Below are 26977 nucleotides of genomic sequence, written 5' to 3'. Positions count from 1 at the left end.
AAGACTAAGGTTTTTCAGAACAAGATGGAAACTAGAGAATGTGCTGATGGTTTGCAGGCCTGATAAAAATCATCAAAGCTTCTTCATGGAAGGGTCAGGGAGCCAGAGGAGGGTCTTGACGGATAAATTCATCAAGGGGAGCAAGAGCAAGAGCTGAAGAAGCTGCTCTTACAGTGGGCAGACACTGGGAAGGAAGTGTCACTGGAGAGCAAGGGTGTTGAGGATATAACCTTTGGCATCAGGCACTGAAGATTAAATCAGAATTCACTCAACACGTTAATTGATCCTAAATAGTTAGACAAGAAGCTTGCCACTTGCGCAGAGCTGCACTAGATTCCTTCCTAGGAAAGGGGAAACTGGTTCATCTATCAGCCATCTAATACAGTTTTGACGATGAAGATGCCTTAAGCCAAACACGGGTGAGAGAAATTCATAGGAAGAATGCAGAAATTACACCAAAAAGGAACTTAGTGCTTACTGTGGTTGTCAAAAAAGCCAATGTGGGTGTTACAAATGTATATTCATGGGTATTCGTGTGTGTGTACATTCAAGTGTGTGTGTGTGTGTGTGTGTACATTCAGGGTCTGGACATTGTTCCTAAGCTCTATACTCAAGGCCAGTGCTCTACCACTTGAAGCACAGCTCTACTTCCAGCTTTTTGGTGGTCAGTTGGAGACAAGAGTCTCACAGACTTTCTGACCTAGGCTGATTTTAAATCATGATCCTCTGATCTAAGCCTCCTGAGTAGCTAGGATTCTAGGCATGAGCCACCAGTTCCAAGCTATGTGCTCAGTTTTCACTTTGGACAGATCTCCCCTGAGGGTGAGAACACATGATCTTTTTCTAAACAACAGTATGACAAGGACAGGGCCAGGCTCCAGGGCCAGCATCTCATTTCCTTCCTTGGGCAGGGAACAAAATGAACCACCCCTTTCTACACAAACATCTTCAATAGATCAAAGTAGAATGATTGATTTTATTTAATTAAAATAGATTAAAAACAGACTGTGTAAAAGAATTAGAATTCTCAATAATTTACTATTATATACATTAGCAAAGACCAGTCATTAGTAGACAGGGAGATGAGGACAGACTTTCCCCTGAACTACAGCCAGGGCTGTACACTCTCCCCCTTCCCTTCCATTTCTATTCATCAGGACAACTGTGCCCTTGAACTTCAGACTCTGGGCTGCAGGGACAGTGGTATACTCAGCACAGAGAGGCTGAGAGGGGCCGGCAGCTAGGGTGGGAGATCCCTTTCCTCCAGAAGACACTCACCTCTTGGGTCAACCTGATTGCCAGTAACCTCCCCTCTCGGTAGCCAGAACTTCTACTTGTGTTTGACCTGTGAACAGTCCTGTGTGCTATTCTAAAAACTAGTTTCCAGGGAGAAGATGAAAAATAATTTAAAAAAAAAAAAAAACAAGAGAAACTGCTCATCCTGGTTCCCAGGGACGCCCTGCGTCTGGACCTGTGTTGTCTAGAACCCGATGACTCATCAAAACTTACTCCTAAATGGGAATGGTGGGGAGTCAGGCTGGTCAAAATCCCTTGGCCAAGAAGAAGGCCCTCCAGAAAAGGCAGTGACTGCCTTTGGAATATGCGCACTGTGACACACTACTTGTGGGTCCCAAAGGAGAGGCAGGCTGGTGGTACAAGTGCAGAGATGACCCCTCGGGCTGTACAGGCTTCTGTTGTTGAACCTGCCTTCAGCCTGTAGCCAATCAGGGCCTCTGCAGTGCCAACTGCAGGACACTGGGCCTCCCTGGGGATGGTGACAGGAACCCCTGGGTAGGCCCACAGCTATCGCCACTGAGGCTACCCAGTGGACAGCAATAAGACCTGCAGTCATTGGCTGCGGCAGGGACAGCCCCATAGAGAGATCAGTCCAAAATGTCCGTCTCAAAGGGGACCAGGTGGTAATAGGACAGGTTGGTGACATAAGCCTCAGGATCATCACCATCTTCCATCTCTGGGGTGAATTCACTGCTGTTTTCAAACCTGAAAGAGAAGATAAAAGTGAGGGCTAGCTCATTGGACCCCAGCTGAAGAGAAGGAAAGGGGAGAGGTGGTCTTGGTTGGGTGCTGCGAGGTCAAGGCTGAGGGAGGCTGGAGGTAGCCCTGTGCATGCTTCCCAGGCTTGCTGCAGATGGGTGCCAGCAAGAAAAACCAGAACTGCAAACTAACCGGGCCAAATGCATAGTAGACTGGCAGAGTGACTGGTTGCTTAACTATACTCAGCAGGGCTCCCCTTCATTGATGGGGTGCTCACTTTGCTCTTCTATTTGGCACCAAGCACTGTCAGCCTGGGGACCAGCAGAGTAGTAGGCAAGAGGGGCTAGGCTGGGGAAGGGCAAGGAGGGGCAGGAAGCCCAGGGAGACCCTGGAAGGGTCTGGTAGCCTGTGTTGGGTGGGTTTAGGACCCAGTCTGTGAGAGGCAAGGACTGTTGGGATGAGAAGCTCACATGGGGAGAGGAGCTGAGGGAAGCACAGGTTTCCCAAAAGTCAACAGTAATTTCTACCAGCTGGAATAGTTCCTACTGCCTGATCAACGCAGATTCCAACCACTGAATGGGGAAATGATACTAGACATTTTAAAAACATGTAACTGAGACAGAAGGCCTGAATGTAATTCCCCACAATGTTCCTGGGCTGGAAACTTAAATCCTCCTCTTGCTCCCCTCTTTGGTCTTTCTTTCTTTTCTTCTCTCAGCCTTCCCCTCTCCCTCTCTCTTCCTTTCTCTCTTTGGCCAGCTTGTAGATACCATCCTCATGCTATTTTGCCATCTCCTCTTCCCTTTGTCTATCCCTCTCCCTCGTTTCCAGCCCCCTTTCCCTGGCACCATGCTATGATGTAGCATATAAGTCCTGACAGAAAGCCAGCACCATGTTATGAATATTCCTGTTTCCAGCACTGGGAGAAAGCCATTTAAGCCTTCTTTAGATGGCTCAGGCAGGGGCAGCAGCACAGCTTGATGGAGGAGGGCATTCTCCCCAGGAAGGGAGAGGATGCCTCTCCTGATGTGGCTTCTACCTCACTAACCTAGAGTCAGTATCAACAAGGCAGGATGAGGAGATCACCAGGCAGGGAAACTTCCCAGCCTACCATATGCGCTACATCCAAGCACTTCAAGACTCCACTGACAAAGTGGCGCTGTGGCTCCAGGGATAGGGCGTTAGCCTTGAGCTGAAGAGCTCAAGGACCGTGCCCAGGCCCAGAGTTCAAGTCCCACAACCGACTGGAAGTTTAGCCTAGTGGTAGAGTGCTTGCCTAGCATGCACAAAGACCTGGGTTCCATTCTTTGGTACCACATACATAGAAAAAAAAAAGCCAGAAATGGTGCTGTGGCTCAAGTGGTAGAGCTCTAGCCTCGAGAAAATCCAAGGACAGTACTCAGGCCCTGAGTTCAAAAGCCCAGGACTGGCAAAAAAAAAAAAAATGACACCATTGACCAGTAGAGAACTGTGGGAACCAATTCCACCTCTGAAGCTAGAGTAATGAGGAAGTCCACAAGATGTCCAGACTACACGGGCCCAGGCCTTCCAAACCCATGCCACATTGGATATATGAGGTTCTTGTACCATCTTCCTGGGACAACCCCTACTGAGAGACAACCCACCCCCATCTCCTCCTGAGAAAGAGCCCTACCTAGAAACTGAGAAGGGGGCACTGCTGGTGGATCAGGTTCCCAGGTGTGGGAGGGTCTCCTAGGGCTCATGCACAGCATAGATGCCATCCTGGAAACTCAGGCCATCTGATGTCCACTGAATCCTATTGGCAGCTGCCCAAGCATCTCAGCACATGACTCAGCCTCATCCTAGTTTTGACCTGTATCTTCTGGGGGTCACTGAATGAGTGAATCTGGTCCTGAGTCTTCCAGACACAAGCCCATCTCTAGGGCATTCTGCTGCCCACATGGCTCACTCAGGGGCTTCTGGGCCAGACAAGGTTTGCTCATCATTACAGTCTTTTGAGGTGACGTTCATCTGTGACAGTGCAGACAGCCTCTCTGGAGAAAGGGTCAAAGAAGTCCCTGAGCTCATACAACTTGGTCTAGACAAAAAAGAGGCATAGGGGGTGACTTCCCTCATCTGTCTAGGGGCCATGCTGCCCTAGTAATTCACCAGGAACCTGACAGGCAGAAGCAGAGCATGAAGGTAGGTGTGCCCACTGGCAGCCAGGTGCCAGGCTTTCTAGATGGTTTTACAGTTAGAAATTAAACTGTCAGAGGTGGACTGATAAAAGTGACAGTGGTATCACTGGCTGTGCAGCCTTCAGTGGTGACATATTTATCTGCCCTATACGACAGGGTTGATGATCAGACTCCATCCTGAGCCACTGATCATGCATGAGGCCAATGTATGTAGCACATTCACTGAGACACAGCTCAGAGGACTGAGCTCTTTAATTGTAGGAGTGTAGTCTTCCAGTCCTGGGCCTGAGCACTGTGTCACATGCCGCAGGAAAGCACAGACTGGCCTCACAGTCAGCACCTAAGCATCTCCACAGATCAGTGACCTCATCACACTCAGGTAAAGGTCACTTTTTAAAATAAAATCCAAATATGGACAATCTGTTGCCAGGTACCTCTTGCCTTCCATCCATACTTTTTATAAGCAGCAAGCCCAGCCTGGATCGCCAGACTGGGGTCCCCGTCTATAAAAACCCCTTGGAGATCAGTGTACTTACAAATGCTCTGTGGGATCGTCACCCAGGGGCTGGTCTTGCCCATTCGGTATGCTGTGATCAATAACTATCGTTTCCGTGTTTGCTAAACAAAATCCATTGGACCTCATGATTTCTGAAAACCAGAAAGGAAGGATTAAGGAGAGTCAGAATCTGAAGTTGAAAAGTTTGGGGCTTACCCTAAATTTTCATACCCCCTTTTCCCTCCACCCACACCTACTGTCTCCCTTGCTTTCCTTCATTGCATACCAGAGACCCACTGAAGGGCTCAGCCAGAGGCAGAGGCGCCTCTCCCTCAGGAGAGAAGTGCTATCTAAGCACCTCAATACTGTTCCCCATTGGTTCAAAGCAGGGTCCTGTAGGCAGAGAGGGGATTGAGTGAGCCTGGGTTTGACACCTTGTAGATCTATGGCACCGCAATGAGCATCACCGTGCAAGTCCCTGAGCCTTTCTGAGGTTTGGCTTGTGACAAAGACAGGAATGGCAACATCCACAAACCCAGGCTGTCCTCAATGCATTTCAAACCAACTGAGAAATTTCACCTTTTTATGCCTTACGTAATTCTGTGTAGACAATGGCTTCCCCCCACCCCAATAAGCACAGATTTAGTAGAACCTTGATATCTGTAGTATAAGAGATGGTGACAGGAAGACTGGCAAATGCTCAGGATATATAGATGGGCTGCAGGGGTTTGAGTCATGTTCCCATAATGCCACCCAACTTCCACTAAAGACCACTGATTTCCAAAAAAAAAAATCACATTTGCTTGTTATTTCAATAAAGCACACAACTTTTTCCATAAAGCAATCTAAATAGTTTTTTTGATTTTTGATTTTTGTTATTGTTGTTGTTTTTGCCAGTCCTGGGGCTTGAATTCAAAGCACTGTCCTTGGACACTTTTTGCTCAATGGCTTTGCCATTTGAGCCATAGCACCACTTCCAACTTTTTCTGTATACACGGTATCCAGGTCTTTGTGCATGCTAGTCAAACATTCTACCGCTAGGCCATACTCCCACCCTAATAGATTTTGGTTTCTATTATTTATTTATGTCAGTACTGTCACTTGACCTGAGGGCCTGGACACTGCCTGTCACTCACAACTGACAATCTACCACTTGAGTCATAGCTCCACTTCTGGCTTTTTGCTGATTAACTAGAGATGAGAGTCTCACCCACATTTCTGCCTGGGCTGGGCTGACCACAGTGCTCAGATGTCAGTCTCCTGAGTAGTTAGGATTATACACATCAGCCACTGGCACCTGGCTGGAAGGTACCGCGGTAAGTCTTAACAAGACAGATGCAGATTCTCCTGCCTCTCATTGTAAATGGTATGTCTGCGTGGAGCGAGGCTTCATTTTAAAAAATCAATCCTGCCCCAAATCTGCCTTTCTGAAGAAGCTCAGAAAACCTCTAAGCAGCCTCCACACAGCTGCCTGACAGCCTCACCCTTTCTCCCACCCCCTTGTCAAAGGAATTTGACAGGGGAAGCCTAGAAGTTCAAACACATGTCACTGGTGAGAATCATCTCAGAAGCAAAAAATGATGAGGTTACCTTGCATGCCTGATCTTTTCTTCCCTGTGAACCTTGGAGTTCTGGAACATAGAATCTTTACCAAGCCATCTAAAACAGACTGGCAAAAATCCTTTCTCAATTGTCTGTAACAAAAAGCCTTGTGCACTTCAATGTTGCTTTACTGCTCACAAGAGCAGCTGGGCTGTGAAAAACACTCAAGTGTGTTGGTACTTTGGTGCCTCAAAGCCTTAATGCAGGCCTAAAGAGAACTTTCTAGAAGAAGAGTATTTCATGAAAGATGGTTCCCAAGAAGCTCTGGATCCCATTTCTGTTCTCTGTGAGCTCCAGCACCTTGAATAAAAACATCAGAGCAAGCTAGGTTGTGCAGCTATTAAGTCTGTAACAACCTTTTGGGTATGGGTTTTTGTTTTTTTCTTGTTTGTATGTGCTAGTACAGGGACTTGAACTCAGGGCCTGAGTACTGTCTCTGGGCTTTTACCTTGCTCAAGCCCAGTGTTCTACCATGTGAGCCACAGATCCATGCCCAGATTTTTTTTTGCTGGTTAATTGGAGATGAGAGTCTCCTGGACCGTTTTCTCTGGGCTGGTTTTGAACCTTGGTTCTCAGAGCACAGGCTCTGATATAGCTAGGATTACAGGTGTGAGCCACCAGCACCTGGCTGCAGTGACCTTTGGGACATGTATTCCAAACTCTGGCTTGGAGAAGGATGCAATATAGAAATGTAAATCACCTCCTAAAACATGAATGGGTATCAGATCTCAGCAGACTTAAGACCTAGCAAAATCTACTAAGTTTATATTTCTATTTATTCTGTTACCTAAAAATAACAAAATCCTAGGAAGTTAGGTACTAATGGTTCACATCTAGCTACTCATGGAGACTGAGATCTAGAGAATAACAGTATGGAGTCAGCCTGGGCAGAAAAGTTCACAAAACTCCATCTCCAATTAGTGAGCAGAAAAGCAGGGCTGGGGGTATGGCTCAAATGGTAAGAGTATCAGCTACTGAGCAAAAAGCTATTGAGCAAGGGTAAAGCCCTAAGTTTAAAAGATATGTCCAAGGAGGAGTTGAACAAATAATGGTTGTATAAAGCTTACAAAGAGGAAATAGCATTTAGCTCTAGCAAGTATAACTTCAGGCCTTTCTCCTCGGTGAAGACACAAGACAGCTGGTGCTTGAACACAAGTCACCAGTTAGGTCAGTTTTTACAGGAGGTGGCATGGGCTGGGGATGCTGCATCTTTAAGTAGAAGGTTTCATCGCGATTCAAAGGTCACGGACTTGAAAGGGGTTTCCTGTGGCAGTCCATTCTCAGCAAGCATCAGCAATGTAGAACTTTGTCATAACAGAGGCTAGATCCAAAGGGTCTAGAGGGTACATGAAGGTGACAGCTTTAAACGTGGGTAGGGTTGCTTCAGACCCACGCTATGCCTAAGAAGCAGATTACTTCTTGCTTGGTTTCTTTTTCTGTAAGTGTGAATGTCAGTATCCAGTCTCCAGGGCCTAGCCACAGGTTCAATGAGATGCTATCTATAAAGAAAACACTGGGGGCTCAAACAAATAGTAATTATGGCCATCTCTGTTGGGAATGTCTTCTAATAGATTGTGATAAGTGGGGGGAAAAAACCCTGAAGGGCTGAGCTACACTGGCTGATGCCTGTAATCCTAGCTACCTAGACTAGCCCAGATGGAAAAGCCCATGAGACTCCAGTCTCCTTTAATCAACAAGATGCTGGAAGTGGAGGTGTTGCTCAACTGGTAGAATGCTTGGTATGGAATGCAAATGCGTGAGGCCCTGAGTTCAATCCTCAGTACCTGCCCCCTCCCCCCAAAATACAAAGAAACTGAAGTCTGTCTGCAATCGTAGCTACTCAGGAGGCTGAAACAGAACAGAATAGTCTACAAAACATCCTCTCAAAATAAACTGAGCTCCTCCTCCTCTTCCTTCTCCTCCACTGCAGCTAGTGGAACCTAGGTCTCATCTATGTTAAGTAAATTTGCTCCACCACTGTGGAGACCTAGCCCTCAAGCTACTTCGTTAGTTACAAATTTGTCTCATGAAGTAGAGCACTGCTTAAATTGTGTGTGTATGTGTATGTGTGTGCTAGTCCTGGGCTTGAACTCAGGGCCTGGACACTGTCCCTAAGCTTCTTTGAATCACAGCTCCACACCTAGTCTTTTCTGAGTGGTTTATTGGAGATAAGAGTCTCACAGACCTTTCTGCCTGGGCTTACTTCAAACAGCCATCCTCAGATCCAAGCCTCCTGAGTAGCTAGGGTTACAGGTGTGAGCTACCATTGCTTGGTTATTTTTTTTAACTTCTTATCTTGAGCTGACTTTAGAGCATTCTCACACACCCCTCAGTAGCTTTTCCTAGTACTGACATTTCAGAGCAACTGCAGCACACTGGCGAAGTCCAGGATATTAACTTGGGCACCATACTAAAAAGTAAAGCCCTCACCACTGCAGTATCCCTGGTTTCTACCATTGCTCCCGTTTCCTGTTCCAGATCCAAGCCAGGACCCCTGGCCGCCCTGAGCTGCTGTGCCTTGACCTCCTGTGGCCCTTGTGGTTCCTCACATGGAGATGGCACCCTTATGTACAGCACAGAGGACTGCCTTATGGGGCACCTGTCAAGCTGGGCTCCCGAGTGATCAGATGCACCACTTTCCTGGGATCCACTCCATGGGATACGCCCACCGAGTGAGGATGTGTCTTCTGAGTAACACCAGTGCACCCATGCATGCGCACAGTCTATAGGTCCTATTACAGCTGATGCCAGCCTGAGGAGATAAGTGAGGCTGGCAGATGTTCCCAAAGTCAGATTACTTTCTTTCCCCTTGTCATTAATGGGTAAATGGGAGCCTTAGGCCTTGAGAATGTGTAAACCCTTGGGTTTTCTCCTCCTGTTTTTATTAGCCTTCTGAGTATCCACCTGTCTCACCAATGGGTCTTTTCTACAATAACCAGTGCTGTGCATGTGGTCCCAGTGGTGATTTTTCTATTTTGTAGCTGCAGCTATATCCCCTATGCCATTACCTCATGAATTCTTCTGTTCCTTTCTTTCTGCAGACTGTTAGTCTCAGCTATACAAGTATTCCTAGCATGCAATGCCTCCTTTGCAAGTCCTCTGAGGTAAAAGAACAGAACCTAAAGCAGCCCTTTAAAAAAAAATTAATTGGCTAAGTGGACCATCCCTGTGCAATAGAAATTGATGCTGAGTTGGTACAGATGCCAGATTAATGAAAAGTGATATTATTTTTATTCCCAGGCCTCAACCCTTGACTGAACAGATCTATGGCTGCAATCCATCAGCTCAATCAGCCAGAGGAAGGCTGAGCTTTACACTCTCCTTATGCTATATAGCCATGGCCACAACACAGGACACCGTGCGTTCTAAGATTTGAGAAGCATGTCCCTCAGTATAAGGCAAACCATGGAGTGGTTGGTTCTCTTCCTTGTAATCCCAGAACTGCAGGTCACAGTTCTCAGGATGGCTAGTACCTAGTGCCATCTAGTGGAGACTTGGCCTCAAAGCAGTCTAAATGTCCCACAAAGGCAAGGGGTATTCAGAGCCCAAGGCTCCCTCAACCATGATCCTAAACAGAGGCTCAAAGCCCTGTCCCAAGGCACGACCTTCTCCAAATGCCACCTTAGCCAGAGAGATCTGAGGACATCCGAGTTGTGGAATGAGTGTGGGCTTAGGATTCAGCAACAAAGGCTATTTTCCTAACTGGGTGGAATGAACCCGAACAGCAGATGGTGATCTCGTACAGCTATAGCACAAGCCAGAGTCCAGCACAGAAAGTACGGGATCTGGAGGGTAGTAAAGAAACAAAAACTCGACCATGGATTAAACCTTGGCACACCCAAGTGACAATGAGGCCCACTGGACTTTACCCCAAGGGAAGGCGTGAAAGAAGTAAGCTGTCAAGAAATGGCTGAAGCCTGACATCTACTGAGTGTGTTCTGGAGAAAAGGAGAGGCCACATGGACCAGTTTCTGGAAGGCCAGCCTTCTCCAGCCCTCAAGCTGAGGCAGAAACACCAACTATGGGGGCTGTGAGGCCACAAGAGAATATTGTCTCAGGGATGGGAGTGCTTCCTGGAGTGAAAGCTGCCCTAGAAAGCACGTGGAGGCGGTCTCTCCTTTCTCCATGAGTAACCAGCCACATCCTGCCCAGGGAAGTAGGGACTTCACTGGCTGGCTACACACTCCTCAGACTGGTTCTCATGGGGAAGTCCTTGCTCATACGCAGCAAGGAGGGCTGCTCTGGAAGCCAGGACGGGACGGCTCAAGAGGAGAGCCTCAGAAGACGACGAATTACCACAATAGCCAGGCTACTTCACTCAGGGAGAAACAGCAACGCCTCTGTTGGCCCCAAGTCTTGGCACAGAAATTTCTGGCTATAGCCTGCTTGTTAGAAAGTATTTTGTGTTGATCTGAAGTTAGCTTCTTCTGGCCATACTAGTCTATGGCCAGTGCCCTTTCCACAACCCAAAGGGTGTTATCTTCTCCCTCCCAAGCCCTCCTCCCAATTTCTTCCCTCTCCTCTTCCCAACCCCTACACATGAAGGATAAGACCATGGTCTTCCAGATCTGGACCCTGTAACTATGTCATGCATGGTGGCTGGGAGAAGGCTTGGGTACAGCAGAGGCTAAAACATGTCCTTGGGTCTTGCAAAAAGTCACAAAGGACAGATATGGCCACTCCTCCAGCCACATCATAGTGTAACACAGGAGGGGGAGTTACAGGATGGGAACGTTTGGGAGTTATTTCTGTGGACAGCTCCGCACATCTGGTTCCAGGTCATCCCAAAGCCATGGCCTCACTCCAATGGGACTCAAAGGAGGGAGGTTCTGGAGACTCTTACCATCAACTAATCACCAACAAGTTAGAAATAGACAGGTGGCTCAAGTGCTGAAGCACCAGCCTCGAGTGATAAAGTCAAGTGAAAATGTGAGGCTTTGGGTTCACACTTCAGTACTGGTATGTGCACATGAACATGCACATGTATGCTTGGACACACACACACACACACACACACACACACACACAATATCTTGCTAATGTCACTTAAGTGCTTTCCAATTAAATGCAAAAAAGAAAATCACTGAAAGTAGGAACAGTGTAGACTACAAGTTAACAGGTAGAAAACAACAACAACAAGCAAACAAAACTTAAGCAACAATTTTCTCACACACTGTTTTAAAAATTCTGATCAATTATCTTTCTAGAGCCCAGGCTGTGCCCAACTTGAGGCCAATGAAGAAAAAAGTCAGCCACTCTGACTTTTTCACCCCTGATACTTTTTCACTCTGACATCCTCACCCCTACCCCCAATCTATGCTCCAGTTCTCACCTGATATTTTGACAGGACTTTGGAAGCTGGGTTGAATTTTATGGACATTATCATTTTTTAACACCTGATCCAGAGGAGATCTTTCAAAGAAGGTGAGTACAACTTCTGACCTAGAGTACTGGAAAGAAACACAGTCATGAAAAACATAATAAAACCTCCCATTAGCTGGCCCCACTTATTCACCTGAAATATTGCTCCTATACCAGGCAAGCTGATCTGACACTTAACACCCAGGGCTTTCTAGCTGTTCTGATGGACTTTCTAGCTTTTCCAAGGCTCCATGGCTGCCCAAGTAAGTCCTAAGGGTACAATCAAGTCAGCCTCTCCTTTATTTACTATCCAGGTGGCCAAAATGAAAAGCCAAAGGAACAGGATGCCTCCATGAAAACAATGGCTGTTTGTGGTTCACACACATATCCTTTCTTTTATTTTGTTCCAGTACTGAGGCTTGACATCAGGACCTAGGTTCTGTCCCTTACATTTTTCTGCTCAAGGCTGATCCTCTACTGTTTTCTGGCTTTTTGATTGTTAATAAAAGTTCCACAATCTTTCCTTCCTGGGCTGACTGAGCCTTGATCTTTATTTCTTAGCCTCCTGAGTAGCTAGGACTACAGGTGTGAACCACCAGTGAGTGCCTCATGCCTGGCCATCTCCCTTTTTCATAGTAAACTGAAGTCCCTGTTTGCCTGACAAGGAGTGAGAAACGTAAAGATCTAATGGCTCATCAAGCCCACTGAGCTGGGGGGAGGGGGAGCAGGAGGAGTGAGAAGCACAGAGTCCACAAGTCAACTTGAGGAGCAGGGTATCCTAAGTGAGATACAGCAAGCAGGCCAGTTATGGGGAGGGTGGATACCTTTTCAATTTGGAAGAAGGCAGATGGATCCCCTCTCCCTGTCCCCCCTGGACCCGCCATTCTTACCTTGCAGGGCATGCTGATGATTGTCTTAAGCAGCTTCTCCACCTCATTGAGCCTAGTCTCTATGTCATGAGCATCCTTTATGGCGACCAGCCCTGCAAGACAGACAGAAAGTCCTGGTCAGAGCATAATCACTGACTCAGGGAGATGGGGAGTGCCAACTATAGCTCCCGTACTCCCAATCCCTGGCTAGGATGTGTGGCTAAGAAAATGGAGGCCCTGAGGCCAAGGCTGGCGGTCATACTACATGGCAGCTGCAGGTCTCTGGCTCTGGGCATCTGTGGGACTCATTTCTGGCCTGGGCAGAAGTTCTGATGATAAAGATAAGCACTCCTCCTGCCCCCAATCCTCCATGGGCTGCAGACAGAGTAAATAGTGGTAGAGTGCTTGCCTGGTCAAGCATTTGTGAGGCCTGTGAATTCCAGTTCCAATACCATAAAAAGAAAAGGCAGATCTCTTTGTTCTCTGTATTTTATGTAGGGAAATACTTGATTACTACAGGGGGTCTCATTTAGTGGGATATCTCTAAATCAAAATGTAAGTTATTGATTTATAAAAGCCAATCAGACACAGCAATAGAAAAGATCATTTGGGTAAAAATATGTATGAATTACCATGGTGAAACCCCCTGGTAGAATTAATATACAATAAAATAACAAATGACAGGAGAGTAAAAAAGGCTCTGTTGGAAGGGTCAGGTAACAGTGGGAGGGAAAGGAAGAATGGAAAAGGTGAATGAGAAGAATATCTCAAAGTACTTTACATGCACATATGGAAATAGAACAACAAAACCAATTGAAATTGTTTTGGGAAATAAAGAGGGAATTACAGGAGAGTGACAGCCAGGCATCAATGGCTCACACCTGTGACCATAGCTACTCAGGAAGCTAAGATCTAAGGACCTCAGATCCGGTTCAAAGCTAGCCTGGGCAGTCAGATTCATGAGACTCTAATCTCCAGATAACCAGCAAAAAGCCAGAAGTAGAAGTGTGGTTCAAATGGAGCGATATGTGAAGCAAGAGTGTGAGGTTCTTCACATCCAAAATATATTTAGAGCTTAAAAAAATTAAACCCCTGGACTGGGAGTGTTGCCTAATGGTAGAGTGCTTGCCTAGCATGTACAAAGCCTGGGGTCCAATTCCTCAGTACCACATAAACAGAGAAAAACCGGAAGTGGTGCTGTGGCTCAAGTGTTAGAGTGCTAGCCTTAAGGAAACTCAAGAACAGTACCCAGGCCCTGAGTTCAAGGCCCAGAACTGGGAAAAAATAAACCCCCTTAAACTCTCAAAGAAACAACTAAATTGGATAAAGACTTAAAGAGAGACTTTTTAGAAGAAGAAATAAGAATGGACAATAGACCAATGAAGAAACATCTCTAGCCATAAAAGAAATGCAAATAAAAATAACATTGAGATTCTACCTCACCCCAGTTAGAATGGCCATTAACAAGAAAACCAACAATAAGAGATGCTGGTGGGGATGAGGCCATAGGGAATGCTACTACACTGTTGGTGGGAATGCAAAATTGCACTTTGTTAAGCAGGTTGGAGGTTCCTCAAAAGACGTTAGTCTTCCCTATGACCCAGCCATTCCACTCCTAGGCATTTATCAGATAGACCACAAATAAGGTCACACTGAAAAGTTACCAGCAGAACCATGTTCATTGCAGCACTTTTCACCAGGACCAAGAAATGAAATCAGCCCAGATGCCCCTCTATGGATGAATGGATCAAGCAAATGTAGAATACATATACACTATGGAATTCTGCGCTCCCATCACAAAGATTAATATTGTACCATTTGGAAAGAAATGGAAAGACTTACCTCATATTGTTACAGTATCTGACTTTGTTACCTGGCATATTGGGAAAGGGAAGAGGGGAAAACGAGATGATTGGGAAGGGGTGGGGGGAGGGAAATGGGGACAAAAACATGAGAGGGGTGGTCAATGTGTGAGAAGTAATATACCTTCTGTCTGGTGAATGTAACTGTGACCCCTTTATACATTACAATAAAAAATTAGTGAAAAAGAAAGGCTTTGGAAAAAATAAAAACAAAAGAAAAAAAAAAGAAATGGAAAGTCTTGAAAAAAAATACAGTAAGTGAAATAAGCCAGACCCAAAGAAACACAGGTTGCAAGGTTTCCCTGATTTGTTATAACTACAATGTGCCTATAAATCTACAGTTAAACACATTAGGTGGTAAAAGACAAAAAAAATACTTTGACATGGTAAATTATACAGGACTCTAGACATTCACACAGCAAGATCACAGGAGAGGATCCAAAGGCTCAAGAGCTATGTGCGTATGTTCATATAAAATGATATTTATCAAAATGAACTCCAAGAAAGGGAAACAGTTTTTTTGTTAGTTTGCTTTTATTTCCTCCTTTGTCATTTTTAAATTTTATTTCGGTTCCATTTGTCTTATATGTAAGTTTATTGCTTGGGGGAGGGTAAAGGAGATCACAAAAATGGTGGGACAAGGGGTGAACAAAAGCAAATGTAATATCAGACACTATGTTGAAAATAAACTATGCAACTAATGGGGAGGGAATCAGGAGGAAATTGGAAGAAAAGGTAACACTTTATTACCTGATTTATTTAACAGTAGCCCTGCTATATATCACCTTTATAATAACAATTTTTTAAAAAAGTATAAAGCCCAGAGTTCAAGCTCTAATACTAAGGCACCCATGCATACACACACACACACACACACACACACACACACACACACACACACACACACACACACATTGAGACTCAGAAAGGGTTGAGATTGACAAGGTACATACATTGTAAGTAAGTATAACTGGAAATGTCACAATGAAACCCCCTTAGTACAGTAGTAATGTATCCTAATTATGTTTTATTAAAATTTTTGTATAGGAAGGAATAGTCCAAGTCCAAAAGGCAGAGCAGGACATGTGTTCCTGACTTAAATAACCCTGAGGTCACCTTCCATAGTGGGATGTGGAAAGATCTGGAGCCTCATTATCTGTGAAGAATATACACTACGCCCACCAATGGGTGCCTGAAACCAAGGCACACCAAGTGTTTTTCCACCTCAGCTCAGTGTTTGTCACACACTGTAGTTACAACTTCTGCAGCCGGGGGACAGAAAACCCAGGGTGGAGTTCTTCACATACTTCTAGTTCCTGTTGACACCTTTTACCTTTTCACTTAAGTGAAGCATATATGGCTTCTTTTGGGCATATCTGAATCACAAGCATCTCTATGCTTTGGGAACATTATTAAATAAAACAAGGGTACTAGAACACAAGTACTGCGATAGCACATCAGTGGATCTGACTGCCAACTACTGAGTGACAAAGAGGCAGCTGAGCTATACAGAGTGGAAACACCTGATAGAGGATTCACCACCACACAGAAGAGAAGGACTAAGTTATATCAAAAACTCTATATCAAAAGCTCTATTCCAAACGGCATGCCACTTAAAACATATGCACAAACATGTGTTTGTTTCTAGAATTTTCCAGCTAACAGTTTCAAATCATTATTGACCTGAGTGACAGAAAGAACAAGAAGCAAAACCAAAGGAAAGGGAAGACAACTACATTCACCCAGCTCTATGATGTGAAGCCTGTTCTAGAAGGCTGCTCCAGACCTCATATCAAGTTTCCTCAACCCAGTGAATGATCAATGTTTATGGTGAGCCAATGCCACCGATGCAAAATGAGGATGGTGGGGTGAGAGGGCAGGTGAAGCAAGATCACCTGGAGAGGGGCATCCTGGGTCCATTCTACCAACATCTACCTAGGGCCAGAGCTCAGCCTGGAGCTCTCAGGCTCCACCAACATTGTAACTGCAGAAAAAAAAAATGGGTGGCCCCAATGACACAGGGACAGACTTCCTCTGCATTGCCAGACCACAAGGCCCATGTAAACGGAGCCCACATTTAGAATAATCGGGTAAATACAGTGCTTGAAAAGAAAGTCAGCTCTTTACCGGAGAGAAAACCAAAGTGGGCAGCACTCACAGCTCTCCAGGAAACCGGGCATCTGTGTTTACTCAGTCTCTGGAAGCCCTCAATGGCTATTAAGTTAAGCACTATTTTATTGGTACAATATTATAGCTCAAGGCTATATGTGGGAGACTTGGGGTGCTTTTTTGTCTCGTCCCAGCAGTAAAAATGTAAGACTTCCCAGCACAGTTTCTATCCAGTGTCAGAATCCGTGCAAGCTACAGGCAAATGGCACAAGCCTAGACCCCCAAGCTATTCTCAATCACTTAAAGTCCTCCAGACATCCTGTTCTGGTTTTGTTTCCCCAACAGTGAAAGACTTGTTCAACTCCTATTGCTTGGATCTACGAAAGAGGTAAAACTGATTACTTAAACTAGCTGATTGAAATTAAGTGGTCAGAGCACATACAGTTTCTGGGACCTGTCATACACAAGAAGATGTCTCTGTCTCTCTCTGTCTCTCTCTCTCTCTCTTTCTGTCTTTCCTTTCTTTCTTTTAAATCTAATTACATAGCGTAAGAACTCTTTGCAATGGAGTTAAGGCCAGGCACTGAATTGGCTCCTCCACAGGTGGTCAGCAGCCCCTTCACCCAGCTTACCTGGTACACAGATGTCCCTGCATATCCATGGAGATGTCTGATCCTGCCTGATCCACCCTCAGCCCCAAAAAGCTAATGATATGATTGGCCCACTGGAAAACCTGCAGCTCTGTCCATGCCTGCACTATCACCAGAGGAAGAGGCTGTACCATCCTCTCCACCACACTGCATGTTGGGATAAAAAAAGAAAAATAGGAGAAATCAGACAGCCAGAGTCTATGGATGCCCCTGTCCCATGCTTTGAATTTTTGGCCCTTACTATCATGTTATTCATTGTTTAGCTGAAATTTAAATTGAAATAGGCACCCTGAATTTTACTTGTAAAATCTTGTACAGAATTTTAAATATTTATGCAGTTTATACATACACATTATATTATAGTATAGTATCATATCATATCGTATCATATATAATCATGGGCTACATAAGGACATTCTTGGTTGACAATATTGTTATGACAGAAACTTCCAAAGGTCTACCAGCAACCTAATAGCTCAATTTGTGTAAACACACTGAATAATATTCCCACAACAAAACATCACTTAATGACCCCTGCCCTTTCAGTAAAGCAAAACAAAGTGTGTGTGTGTGTGTGTGTGTGTGTGTGTGTGTGTGTGTGTGTGTGTGTGTGTGTGTATGTCTATACTGGCACTTGAACTCGGGGCCTGGAGCTGTCCCTTAGCTTTTTCTACTCAAGGCTGATTCTCTGCTACTTGAACCACAGCTCCAATTCTGGCTTTCTAATCGTTAACTGGAGATAAGAGTCTCGTGGCCTTTCTTGTCCAAGCTGACTTTGAACAGTGATCCTCAGATCACAGTGATCTTCAGAATTCAGTCTCCTGAGTAACTAGGATTACAGGCATGAGGGAGGAGTCACTGGCCCTGGAATAATCAACTTTTTTAAAGAGAGAGAGGTCCTCATTTCTCCAAGGTACCAGCCCACCTGAGTGACAAGGACTGATAGAACTTAGCCACTGGGCTACAGGACAGAGCCAGGATAAGCGGGGAAGAGCCAGCAGGACTGGCCTCTCCCCAGTCAGGTTTCAAGTACTGTGTCACTGGTCACCAGCCACATGTTTCTGACAGACAATGCCCAAATACTAGCCTCTGGAGTTCCTGTCTCCTGGATACCTCTCCTCTTCAACTATCTCAAAAATGGTTTCTGTTTGCCAGGCAATAATGGTTCCTGTGTAGAATCTTAGTTTCTAAGGGAGATCTGAGAATCTCAGTTTGAAGCCAGCCCAGGCAGATGGAGCTCAGAGACTCATTTCCAATAACCAGCAAAAAGCTGAAGGTGGAGGTAGGGCTTAAGTGGCAGAGAACTAGCATGAGCAGAAATGATTGAGCAAGAGCACTGAGCCCTAAATTCAAGCCCCAATATCAGCACAATTTTTAAAGAAAACACATAGTTTCCATCAAAAGGAAGTATTTAACAAGCAAGGAAAACACTAAGAGAAACAACACAAAATAAAAATAAACTGTACTCTGGGACCATAGTGCAGAAATGAAATAAATTTTCCTCTTGAAAGTTCCAATTGCTTCACCCTCCTTTAGATGTCTTCAAAGCCTGCTGCCAGAGCCCCAAATCATCACAAACATACACAATAGCAATAATCAGAGCAGCAGTTCTCAGGACATTCCACCTTCCAGATACTGCTTTATTCCTGAGATGAATCATCAAAATCATGAGCAATCCCCAAACACACTAGCTGCGAGCACTGTGTCTGTCCTACCTTCTACATTTGTCCTCAGGACTCAAGCCAGGTGGGGCTCAATGGCTAGTACAGTGTTTCCAAATGCCACCTGCTTATTGTAAGGAACATTTTTTTTGCCAGTTCTGGGCTTGAGCTCAGGGCCTGAGCACTGTCCTTGGACTTTCTCAAGGCTAGAGCTCTACCACTTGAGCCACAGTGTCACTTCTGGCGTCTTCCTATGTGTGTGGTACCAAGGAATCAAACCCTACTCTTTGTGCATGCTAGGCAAGCACTCTACCACTAGGCCAAACTCCCAGCCCCTGTAAGCAGTACTTTTAAACCGTATTTTTGAAAATGTGCTTAAACATAGTGATCTAGGGTCATTTAAAGATGTGAGGCTTTATATTTCAAATATTGTTATGAGAGGATATGAATAATATTGAAGGAAAAGGAAATTAAAAGGAAATCAACTTCCTCTTGATTATCAAGCTGCTGTTCTGAGAAGAGCCAGCAGGGGCCAGGAGAACTCTGTGGAAGCTGCATCTGCTTCACTGACAATTGCCATATGACGGGATGTCTATCATCTACATCTAAGGAAGGGAGCACAGAAGCCCCCATCAATTCTGTAAATTCTGATAAAATATAAACACTATTAAAATGATAAACCTTTAGAAATTCACTGTAGTCAATTTGTGACATGAATTTTACCTAGGTTTCCACAAATAATTGAGAATTTGAAACACACAACATATATACATACATATGTTACTTTATGTCAATTTTGATCACCAAATTGCACATAGAACTAGGGCGTAAATATCTGCCTGGAGCAAGCCAGACTTCCCTTTCTGCTTAAAGGACTTTGGTCTTGAAAACTGAGAACACAAAAGGTGTTTTGGACAGTTTCAGGATTAGCTGTTTTGTATAATCACAAACACCTGGCTTATTCCTGACCTTGAAAATGAGCAACAATCTAACCACAAGAGCAAAGGTGAACCAACACAGAAATAATAGAAACAGGGACCCTGCTTCTGACAATCATTACCTCAGGCTTCCCCTTCAGAGGGCATAGGGTCAGATTCCTGCTACTGGGATTCTGGAAATAAAGGGAGCGTGCCCAAAGCACAGGCTCTAAGAGGACCCAAGCTTCACTCACACACAACAGGAAACCTTGGGGGACTTTCCATCAAGGAAGCTTCTAAATGGGGTCAAGTAACAAACTATATTGAAATTATTTCTTTTCCATTTAACAAATGTGCCCATTAACCCACCCTGCCTGAACACAAGTGCTTTACTTGGAGATTAGTGCCAATGTGGCCAGTTTGTGTGCTTAAAGGACTTAGTGAACCACTCAGAGGTAAGGAACACTAATTACACATATGCAAGTCCTGCGGTCTAAATGCCAAATACAAAAATAAATGGAAGGAAGGAAAGAAAAAAGGTAGGAAAGAAGGAAAGGAGGGAGGGATGGAGGGAGAAAAGGAAGGAGGGAGGGAGGGACAGAGGGAAAAAAGGAAAGAGAAAACAGGTGCCAAACTCATACTGACCTGCCCTCCTGTATTCTATCCCGGCCAAGAGCTGCTTTAGGGCTTACACCTCTCAACTTTGTTATCTAGAGGACACTGTAACTAATACCTTCCAGAAGAATGTACTGCATTTTCCATGTGCATCATTAGCTCCCTACTGAACTCCAGAGATGCTAAACTGACCATATCCTCAGTAGTGGATTGGTCTCAGTGAACTTTGACACTGCATTTGGGGGTGGGGGAGACATTTAGTGGTGATCTGGGGTTGAACTCAGGACCTTGCACTTGCTAGTCAGGTATTCTACTGCTTGACCCATGTCCTCCAGCTTTAGTTATTTTTCAGACACAGTCTCTTGCTTTTGCCCAGGGAGACCTGGAATGATTCTCCTATCCAGTTCTCCCTTGTACCTGAGATCATAGGTGTGCACCACAAACACCTGATTGTTGATTTTGCTCTCATGTTAGCTGACCATAAAGCAGAAACTTCTTTTGCCTCTGGTACAGTATTTGCCAAACCAGGTGGCAGCAAAATATCAGCCCAAACCTGTTGGTAAGAGGAAGCCTATCCATATCTCTAGAGGATAGCCCAAGGTTATCCAGGAGAGGCAGAAGCCAAGTTCTCCTCTGAAATTTGGTGGGAACAACCTTGACCTAGAAGCAAGCTGTTAAAGCATCTATGTAAGTTTCTATCTGGCTCTTTCTCCAGGCCTGCAAGAACATGGGTGTCACTAGGGGTCGAGGATACTATAGTATTAACACCTGTCAGCATGAAATCAACCAGAAACCAAACATACCCAAAAGACCATTTGTGAAGTGAGAACTGGGATGAGGAAATCAAGAGCTCATTCAGAACAGAAGGAAGATGAGGAACGGACTGCCTTGAGTTTTCCTCTGACTGTCGACATGAAGGCTCTACGGATGGGGACCAGTCCTGAGATCAGACCCCTAGTTTACCTACAGCTGGGGACTTGCTGGGCACATTACTCCTTTCTATACCCTCCACCCACCCACCTGCTTCTCCATCACGAGCATCTCTAGTTCAAGAGACAACTATTGGTACAGCTAGACAACAGTCCCGGTGAGATAGGTGAGCAGACAGGTTCATGAGCACCGCATGGAGCTCATGATCACAGGCGGCTCACATCACAGGCCTTACCTGGTAAAATGCTAAATGCCACAATCTAAGCCCAGCTCTAGGCCACCCTGTTCCCATACAGCTCCTCCTAAAACTGTCTTTCTGTGAGGCATGGCAGTCCCCTATCTTGGGATCATCCTGAACTCTCTCTCACACCTGCCATCTAGACTATCAATGTCTCCCTTCCAGACCAGCCAGTGTCTGACCCTTCTTATACTGGCTCTACCACACCTGTCCCCAGGTCCCAGCACCTCTCACCTGTTACTCTACCTCCCTTGTTTTGTTCTGATCTTTCTCAATACTGGAGAGGTTCAACATGGATATGATCAATCTTTAGTGACAAAGCTGCCTTGGAATAGGAGCCCAGGACAGACTTTCATCTACCTCATCTTCTACCTGCCTGGCCTAGACTCTCCACTCCAGCCACAGTGGCCTCTTCACTGCACAACCCTACTATGTACACATCAGCCTCAAGGCCTTTGCACTGACTTTCTGTGCCTGGATGCTGTTTGCTAGGTATCTACCTCTCACTTCCTTCTTCCCTTCAAGTATCTACTTGAGAGTCACTTGTCAGTGAGATTATCTCTGACTGTCCTGTTTAAAAGCTAAACCCTTCCCCTATGCCTAGTGTCATAGCCCTTTTTCTTGGCTTATTTTTCTCCTGAACATTTATCACTATCTAATATTATTGTTTATCTTTTTATTAATGTATCTCTTCTAACCAGAATACATTTTTTTTTTAGTCTGTTCACGTCAGTGTCCCCAGTAACTGCCAGTATGCCGTGGGCACATGACACGCAACAAACAGATATGTGACTGGCCAAATGAAAGCAAAACCAAGATAGTGACTGTACTGTTGCCAAGAATCAAAGATCACCTGACAACAAATAAGATCTGTGGCAGCAGGGTGATCAGGCCAGGTCAGACGTCACCAGCCTCTAACAGGTGATACAGAAAAAAAAAAAAAAGATTGAAAGAGTCAATAGACAAATTCTGCATTCTGCTGGAGCCTTAAAGCCCAAAGCTTTCCTAGTTCAAAAAGATATAAATAAGAGATCTCAGCCATTGTCTGGTCAGGAAACCCTGAGCCTCACACTAAGTATTGAATACAAAGGATTGTATTGAGTACAGAAAAGCAAAAGGCAAGAGGGGAAATACCTTAGCAAGTCAGGGATAATTTTCCCAGGAAGCAGCAGTCAGCTCCATCTCCTAGAGCTAAGAAAGAGGTGAGTCTATGAGATAGGCAGAAAAGCTATCCAGGCAGAAAGCTATCGATAAGGCATGCTGCCAAGTTGGGGTCTAAGGAGAGACCAAGGTTCCAAGAAAAAAAAAAGATACACGACAGAAGCAAGACAAGTCCTGTTTCAAGTTTTTCCCTCAGCTTTGCCCTGCCAAACAGAATGGGCAGGAAGGTAGGCTGGAAAGCACAAAGCCTGTATACTTGCCTTCAATTTAAATACTCCTATTGTATGTCACTAGGACATATATAAGGCCCATGGACAGTCACTAAGCATAACACTGCTATGTGTGTGCAGAGAAAGAAAAGACTAGTTCTCTGCAGATAATATGCATCTCCTCCATGGCAGTCCATAAGGGACTAAGACAAAAGGGCTCAGCATGGCTTTTGTAGCATGCTGACTCAGAAATGGACCTAAGCTAACAGGTAGGGTACACAACCAGAACCTAACAAGATCTATCAATCTGACATCAAGCAGAAACTCTGAACCTAGGGGGACACAGATTTCCTCATGACACTTTTTAATGACACCAGAGAGCACAAATTTAAGTCAGCCCAGAAATTTCAATAAGTACAGACAGGAAATCTGAGGTGAATTATACTGAGAGAACTGGCACTGTCAAGACAATACAACATCTGGTTGCTTTTTGTGTTTATATTTCGCAAATCCAGATGATCTTTTTATGCAAATAATAAATCTACATGGAAACAAGGTAGCATCTGCTTTTATATTACCATGAGATATTTTATGTAGTCAATAACTTTTCTAGATGAGAAGAATCACTTTCCAGACACTAATGGCTCATGTCTATAATCCTAGCTACTCAGAAGGGTGAGACCTGAAGATCTCAGGTTGAAGCTAGTACAGGTGGACAAATCTGAGAAACACTTACTCCAGTTAACCAGCAAAAAGCTGAAAGTAGAGGCGTGGCAGAGCCCTAGCTTTGAGTGAAAATGTCAATTGAAAACACAAGGTCCTCAGTTCAAGCCCCAGTACCAGCACAAAAATAAAATGTGGGGGGTGCGGTTAATAAAAGAATGACTTCACTGGCATTATGCAACAAAGCTCAGCTGGTTCTATGAACAGCAGACCCACCTGAAAAGAGAGACCCAAGATCCAGCAATAGAGACAGGGCATGAGCTGTCCCCTCCTCTGGTCTCCTCAATCCCTCTTGATCCCCACCAGGAGAAGTTAGATCAGACTTGCAAGAGGCCTCCACCAGACAGGACTCACCAGCAGTCAACAAAATGGTTCTAACAGGGGCACAACAGCATTGGTTCTCACCCTCTCCATCCTGGATACGCCATCATCATGTCTACTGCCCATCTGTGTTATCCTCTAGGGACTTGAAGGCAGCTCTCACCATTCCCTGTCTTCTTTTCCTCAATACTAGTCACCCACGACATATTTTCTTCCTCCATGTTTTCATTCTTTGGAGACGCATGTCCATGGACCCCACAACCCTAGAACTGACCTCTCAATGTGCATGAGTACAAAGGAGACAGAGCTAGGGGTGTACATGGCAAGGCAAAGTCCTCCCCTCCCCTCCATGTTGAAACCGCACCTGGACCAGAAGCCTGTCTGCAAGCAGCTGATGTGGCCGGAATGGACAAATGGCTTTGTCCTCTCCTTATCCTAAGTTTCACAAAAAATACAACAGGAGCTTGTGTCACAGGGAAGTGTGTGCGTGGGATCACAGCTGATGTGGGGCACCTGATTAGAGTGACACTCAGAAGTTCAGTCTGTTCATAACCTGACTTCATGCAAAAAAAGGCCACAGAATAAACTGTCCCTTCCTGACTAGTGCTTTCCTGATTTGGGCAGTAGAAGTGATCTTGAGCACTTGGAGAACAGCTACCACCAGACATTCTCACTCAGACCCCCAGACCTGTCAGCTAGGAAACCTTCCCAAAGGAGGCCTAAGAACTGAGCTGATTATCCATCCACGTAATTCACCCGCGGGGCGAGGCCTACCACCGGGGGGGAAAGCTGACCTGGAACAGAGAAAAGGTAGTACGGATCGCCCTACCGTGAGTAATCCCCTCCAAGCTGCCTGTGATTGGGAGACACTTTACCAAGGCGGAGAGAGGGCGCTCCCGGTCCCCGTGCCCCCTTCCTCCAGTCTCAGCTCCGACTCCGCTTACTTCTTCTTCCCCCCTCTCCCTGCCCCCTCCTGGGCGGTGGGAAAAGGGGAAGGCGCCACTGTTTCTGGAAACAAGTCTCCGCCAACCAGGAGCAGTCACCAGGGCAGGGAGGAGGCGGCCGCAGCTAATCAAACCCAAATGCGGCCCAGCTCAGGGGTGGGGACCCCGGGTGGCGCCCTGGAGGAGGAGCCCCCCTCCCCGCCCCCAGCGCCGCTGCGTGGCACCCAGCGCTCGGTCAGCCGTCGCGGGGCCCGTGCTGTGGAGAGGACTCGGAGACAGCCGCCAGACCCCACGCAACCCCAAATCCGACCCTCGGGAACGCTTGCCAAACGTTTCCCCCAGCCCCTACCCCCCTCCGGCCGCGAGTCGGTCCTCCGAGGGGGGCGGCCGAGGGCTGGGGTGCTGCGGGCGCTCCGGGCTGGGGACTGGGCCGCGTACTGGTCAGCCCGTGTGTCCCTCGGCGACAGTGAGGGGGGGGGTGTCCTCCGGCCTTGGCCCTTTGCCAACCCCCCTCTCCTTCGTCGCCAGTCAGTGGATGGGAGCTTCCTGTCCCGCCAACACTGCCGCCCTTCTTCTGAAGACGCGGGATCCCGAGCCCAGCCAGAGACAAGACAGTCTCCGGGCAATCTTTCCCGTCCACTCGGTGGCACTCGGAAGCCGCGGGGCACCGCGTTCCCCCAGCCCCGCAGCCCCCGTACCTTGTCGCAGCGGCGCGCGCGCCAGCTCCGGCCGGTCCTCTGGGAAGGCGTCGCGGAGCCGCTTGCACAGGCGGTTGAGGTCGGCGAGGCTGCGGTGTAGGTAGAGCACGCTGCGGTCCGACCACTCGGTGCGGATCTCGAAGAACTGCTCCTCGTCGCCGCGCCGGCTGACGATGAGCCGGCGGATGCCGTTCACCCAGCAGCCGCGCACGAACATGTTCACTAACGACGTGCCCTCAAACACCGCCGAGGCCATGCCGCGGGCCGGGCATGCCCCCGCCGCCCCGGCGCCGCCCGCGGCCCGGGGTCTCCGCTCGTCCGCCCGCCGGCAGGAGGCGCGCCCGAGCCGGGGGGCGGGAGGCCGCGCGGCTCCGTCTAGGGCCGGGGTCTGCTCAGGACCGGGGCGCGGCGCGGGGCTGGGATCGTGCGCCTGCGTGCGTCCCGGGCAGGGGCGGACCCGGGTCTGTCCGGGATGAGGTCTGTCCAGCCCTGTCCCGGCCTCCGCACGTCCTGCCGGGAGTGTGCGCGCGGCCGGCGCTCCGGGCGGCTCCGCGGTTAGTGGTAGGGCCCCGCCGGGCGGCGGCTTTATAAGGCACTTCCCATGGCGGGCGGCGACGTCGAGGCCCGGGCGCGTCCGCCTCCTTCCCGCCTCCCGCCCCGCTCCCCGCGCCGCCGTGTCCGCGGGTGCCCCTCGCTCGCCCCCGCCCACGTCCCGGGCCCCGGGCCGCGCTCGGCGGCCTTGCCCTGCGGCCCCCAGGCGGCGGGCGGCTGGAGGGACTCCGCGCGGAGGCGGGAGGGCGGGGCGGGCGGCCCTGCGCCCCTCGGCGCAGAGACTTTTTTCTCTTTCCGTTTCCCATCCTCCAGACTAGTCAGGGTGGAGCGTTCCTCGCCCCACCACGCCCGGCCCGCGAGGGGTGCCCGGGGAGCGGTCCGCGGGCTCGGCCCGATCCTCGGCTCCGCACTGCCCGGGACCGTCCTGGGGCTGGGCTGCGGCCGGGGAACGCAGGCGGGCCCGCCCCGTGTCCCCTCGGCACCCGGAGCCCCCGCCCTGCGTCCTTCGCATTCCGGTCGTGCCTGGGTCCGGCCGAGGCCCAGAACGCAGCGGGACGGACCACGGGACTGGGTGGTGCCCAGCCGGCGTGGAGGGCGCCAGCCGCTGGGCCCTCCTGCCCGGCAGTGGGGAAAGGGGCGTCTCTGAGGACTCAGACCCCCTCTTCCCCCCACCCCGAGCCTCAAGAAGTTAGGAAGTCCAAGTGGGCAAACTTCTCCGAGCCGGGACACATTCGTGACCACTCGGGACCTCAGCTGGCTGATCTCAACTGGAAGATAATGTCCAGACATAGCTTTAAGAGTGACAAGTTGGTGCTCTGGGTGAGTGGAGTGACATCACCTCGCCATGGACCCGGGAACCCTACAAACTTTAGTTTTCAAAAGCCTTTGCAGGATCCATAGAGTTA

At 47.4% G+C, this 26977-nt stretch overlaps 1 protein-coding gene across 1 annotated transcript; it reads right to left on the bottom strand.

Annotated features, from left to right (window-relative positions):
• Positions 1-1470: 1470 nt before the first annotated feature.
• On the bottom strand, positions 1471-26125 carry Pxdc1 (PX domain containing 1). The gene is made up of 5 exons (XM_090356406.1): positions 25521-26125; positions 12504-12595; positions 11585-11702; positions 4691-4802; positions 1471-2001 (listed from the first exon to the last, which is right to left on the bottom strand). The coding sequence occupies exons 1-5, from the start codon at positions 25774-25776 to the stop codon at positions 1884-1886; spliced, it is 696 nt and encodes a 231-aa protein (XP_090212532.1). The 5' UTR covers positions 25777-26125; the 3' UTR covers positions 1471-1883.
• Between the last annotated feature and the right edge of the window lie 852 nt (positions 26126-26977).

The sequence above is a fragment of the Megascapheus bottae genome, chromosome 22, assembly GCF_031878675.1.
Source record: "Megascapheus bottae isolate mThoBot1 chromosome 22, mThoBot2.hap1, whole genome shotgun sequence".
In the NCBI taxonomy this organism is placed as follows: domain Eukaryota; kingdom Metazoa; phylum Chordata; class Mammalia; order Rodentia; family Geomyidae; genus Megascapheus; species Megascapheus bottae.
Note: the sequence above shows the minus strand (reverse complement) of the source record. Positions and strands in the feature narration are given on the sequence as shown.

What these genes read in the sequence shown, in the direction of transcription:
- Pxdc1 (XM_090356406.1), bottom strand. Translation starts at nt 25,776, where the DNA reads ATGGCCTCGGCGGTGTTTGAGGGCACGTCGTTAGTGAACATGTTCGTG. An exon ending in TCATCAGCATGCCCTGCAAG is followed by an intron (nt 11,703 to 12,503) that starts GTAAGAATGGCG and finishes GTTTCTTTCCAG; the next exon opens with TACTCTAGGTCAGAAGTTGT. An exon ending in GACGATCCCACAGAGCATTT is followed by an intron (nt 2,002 to 4,690) that starts GTAAGTACACTG and finishes CTTCTCTTTCAG; the next exon opens with GTTTGAAAACAGCAGTGAAT.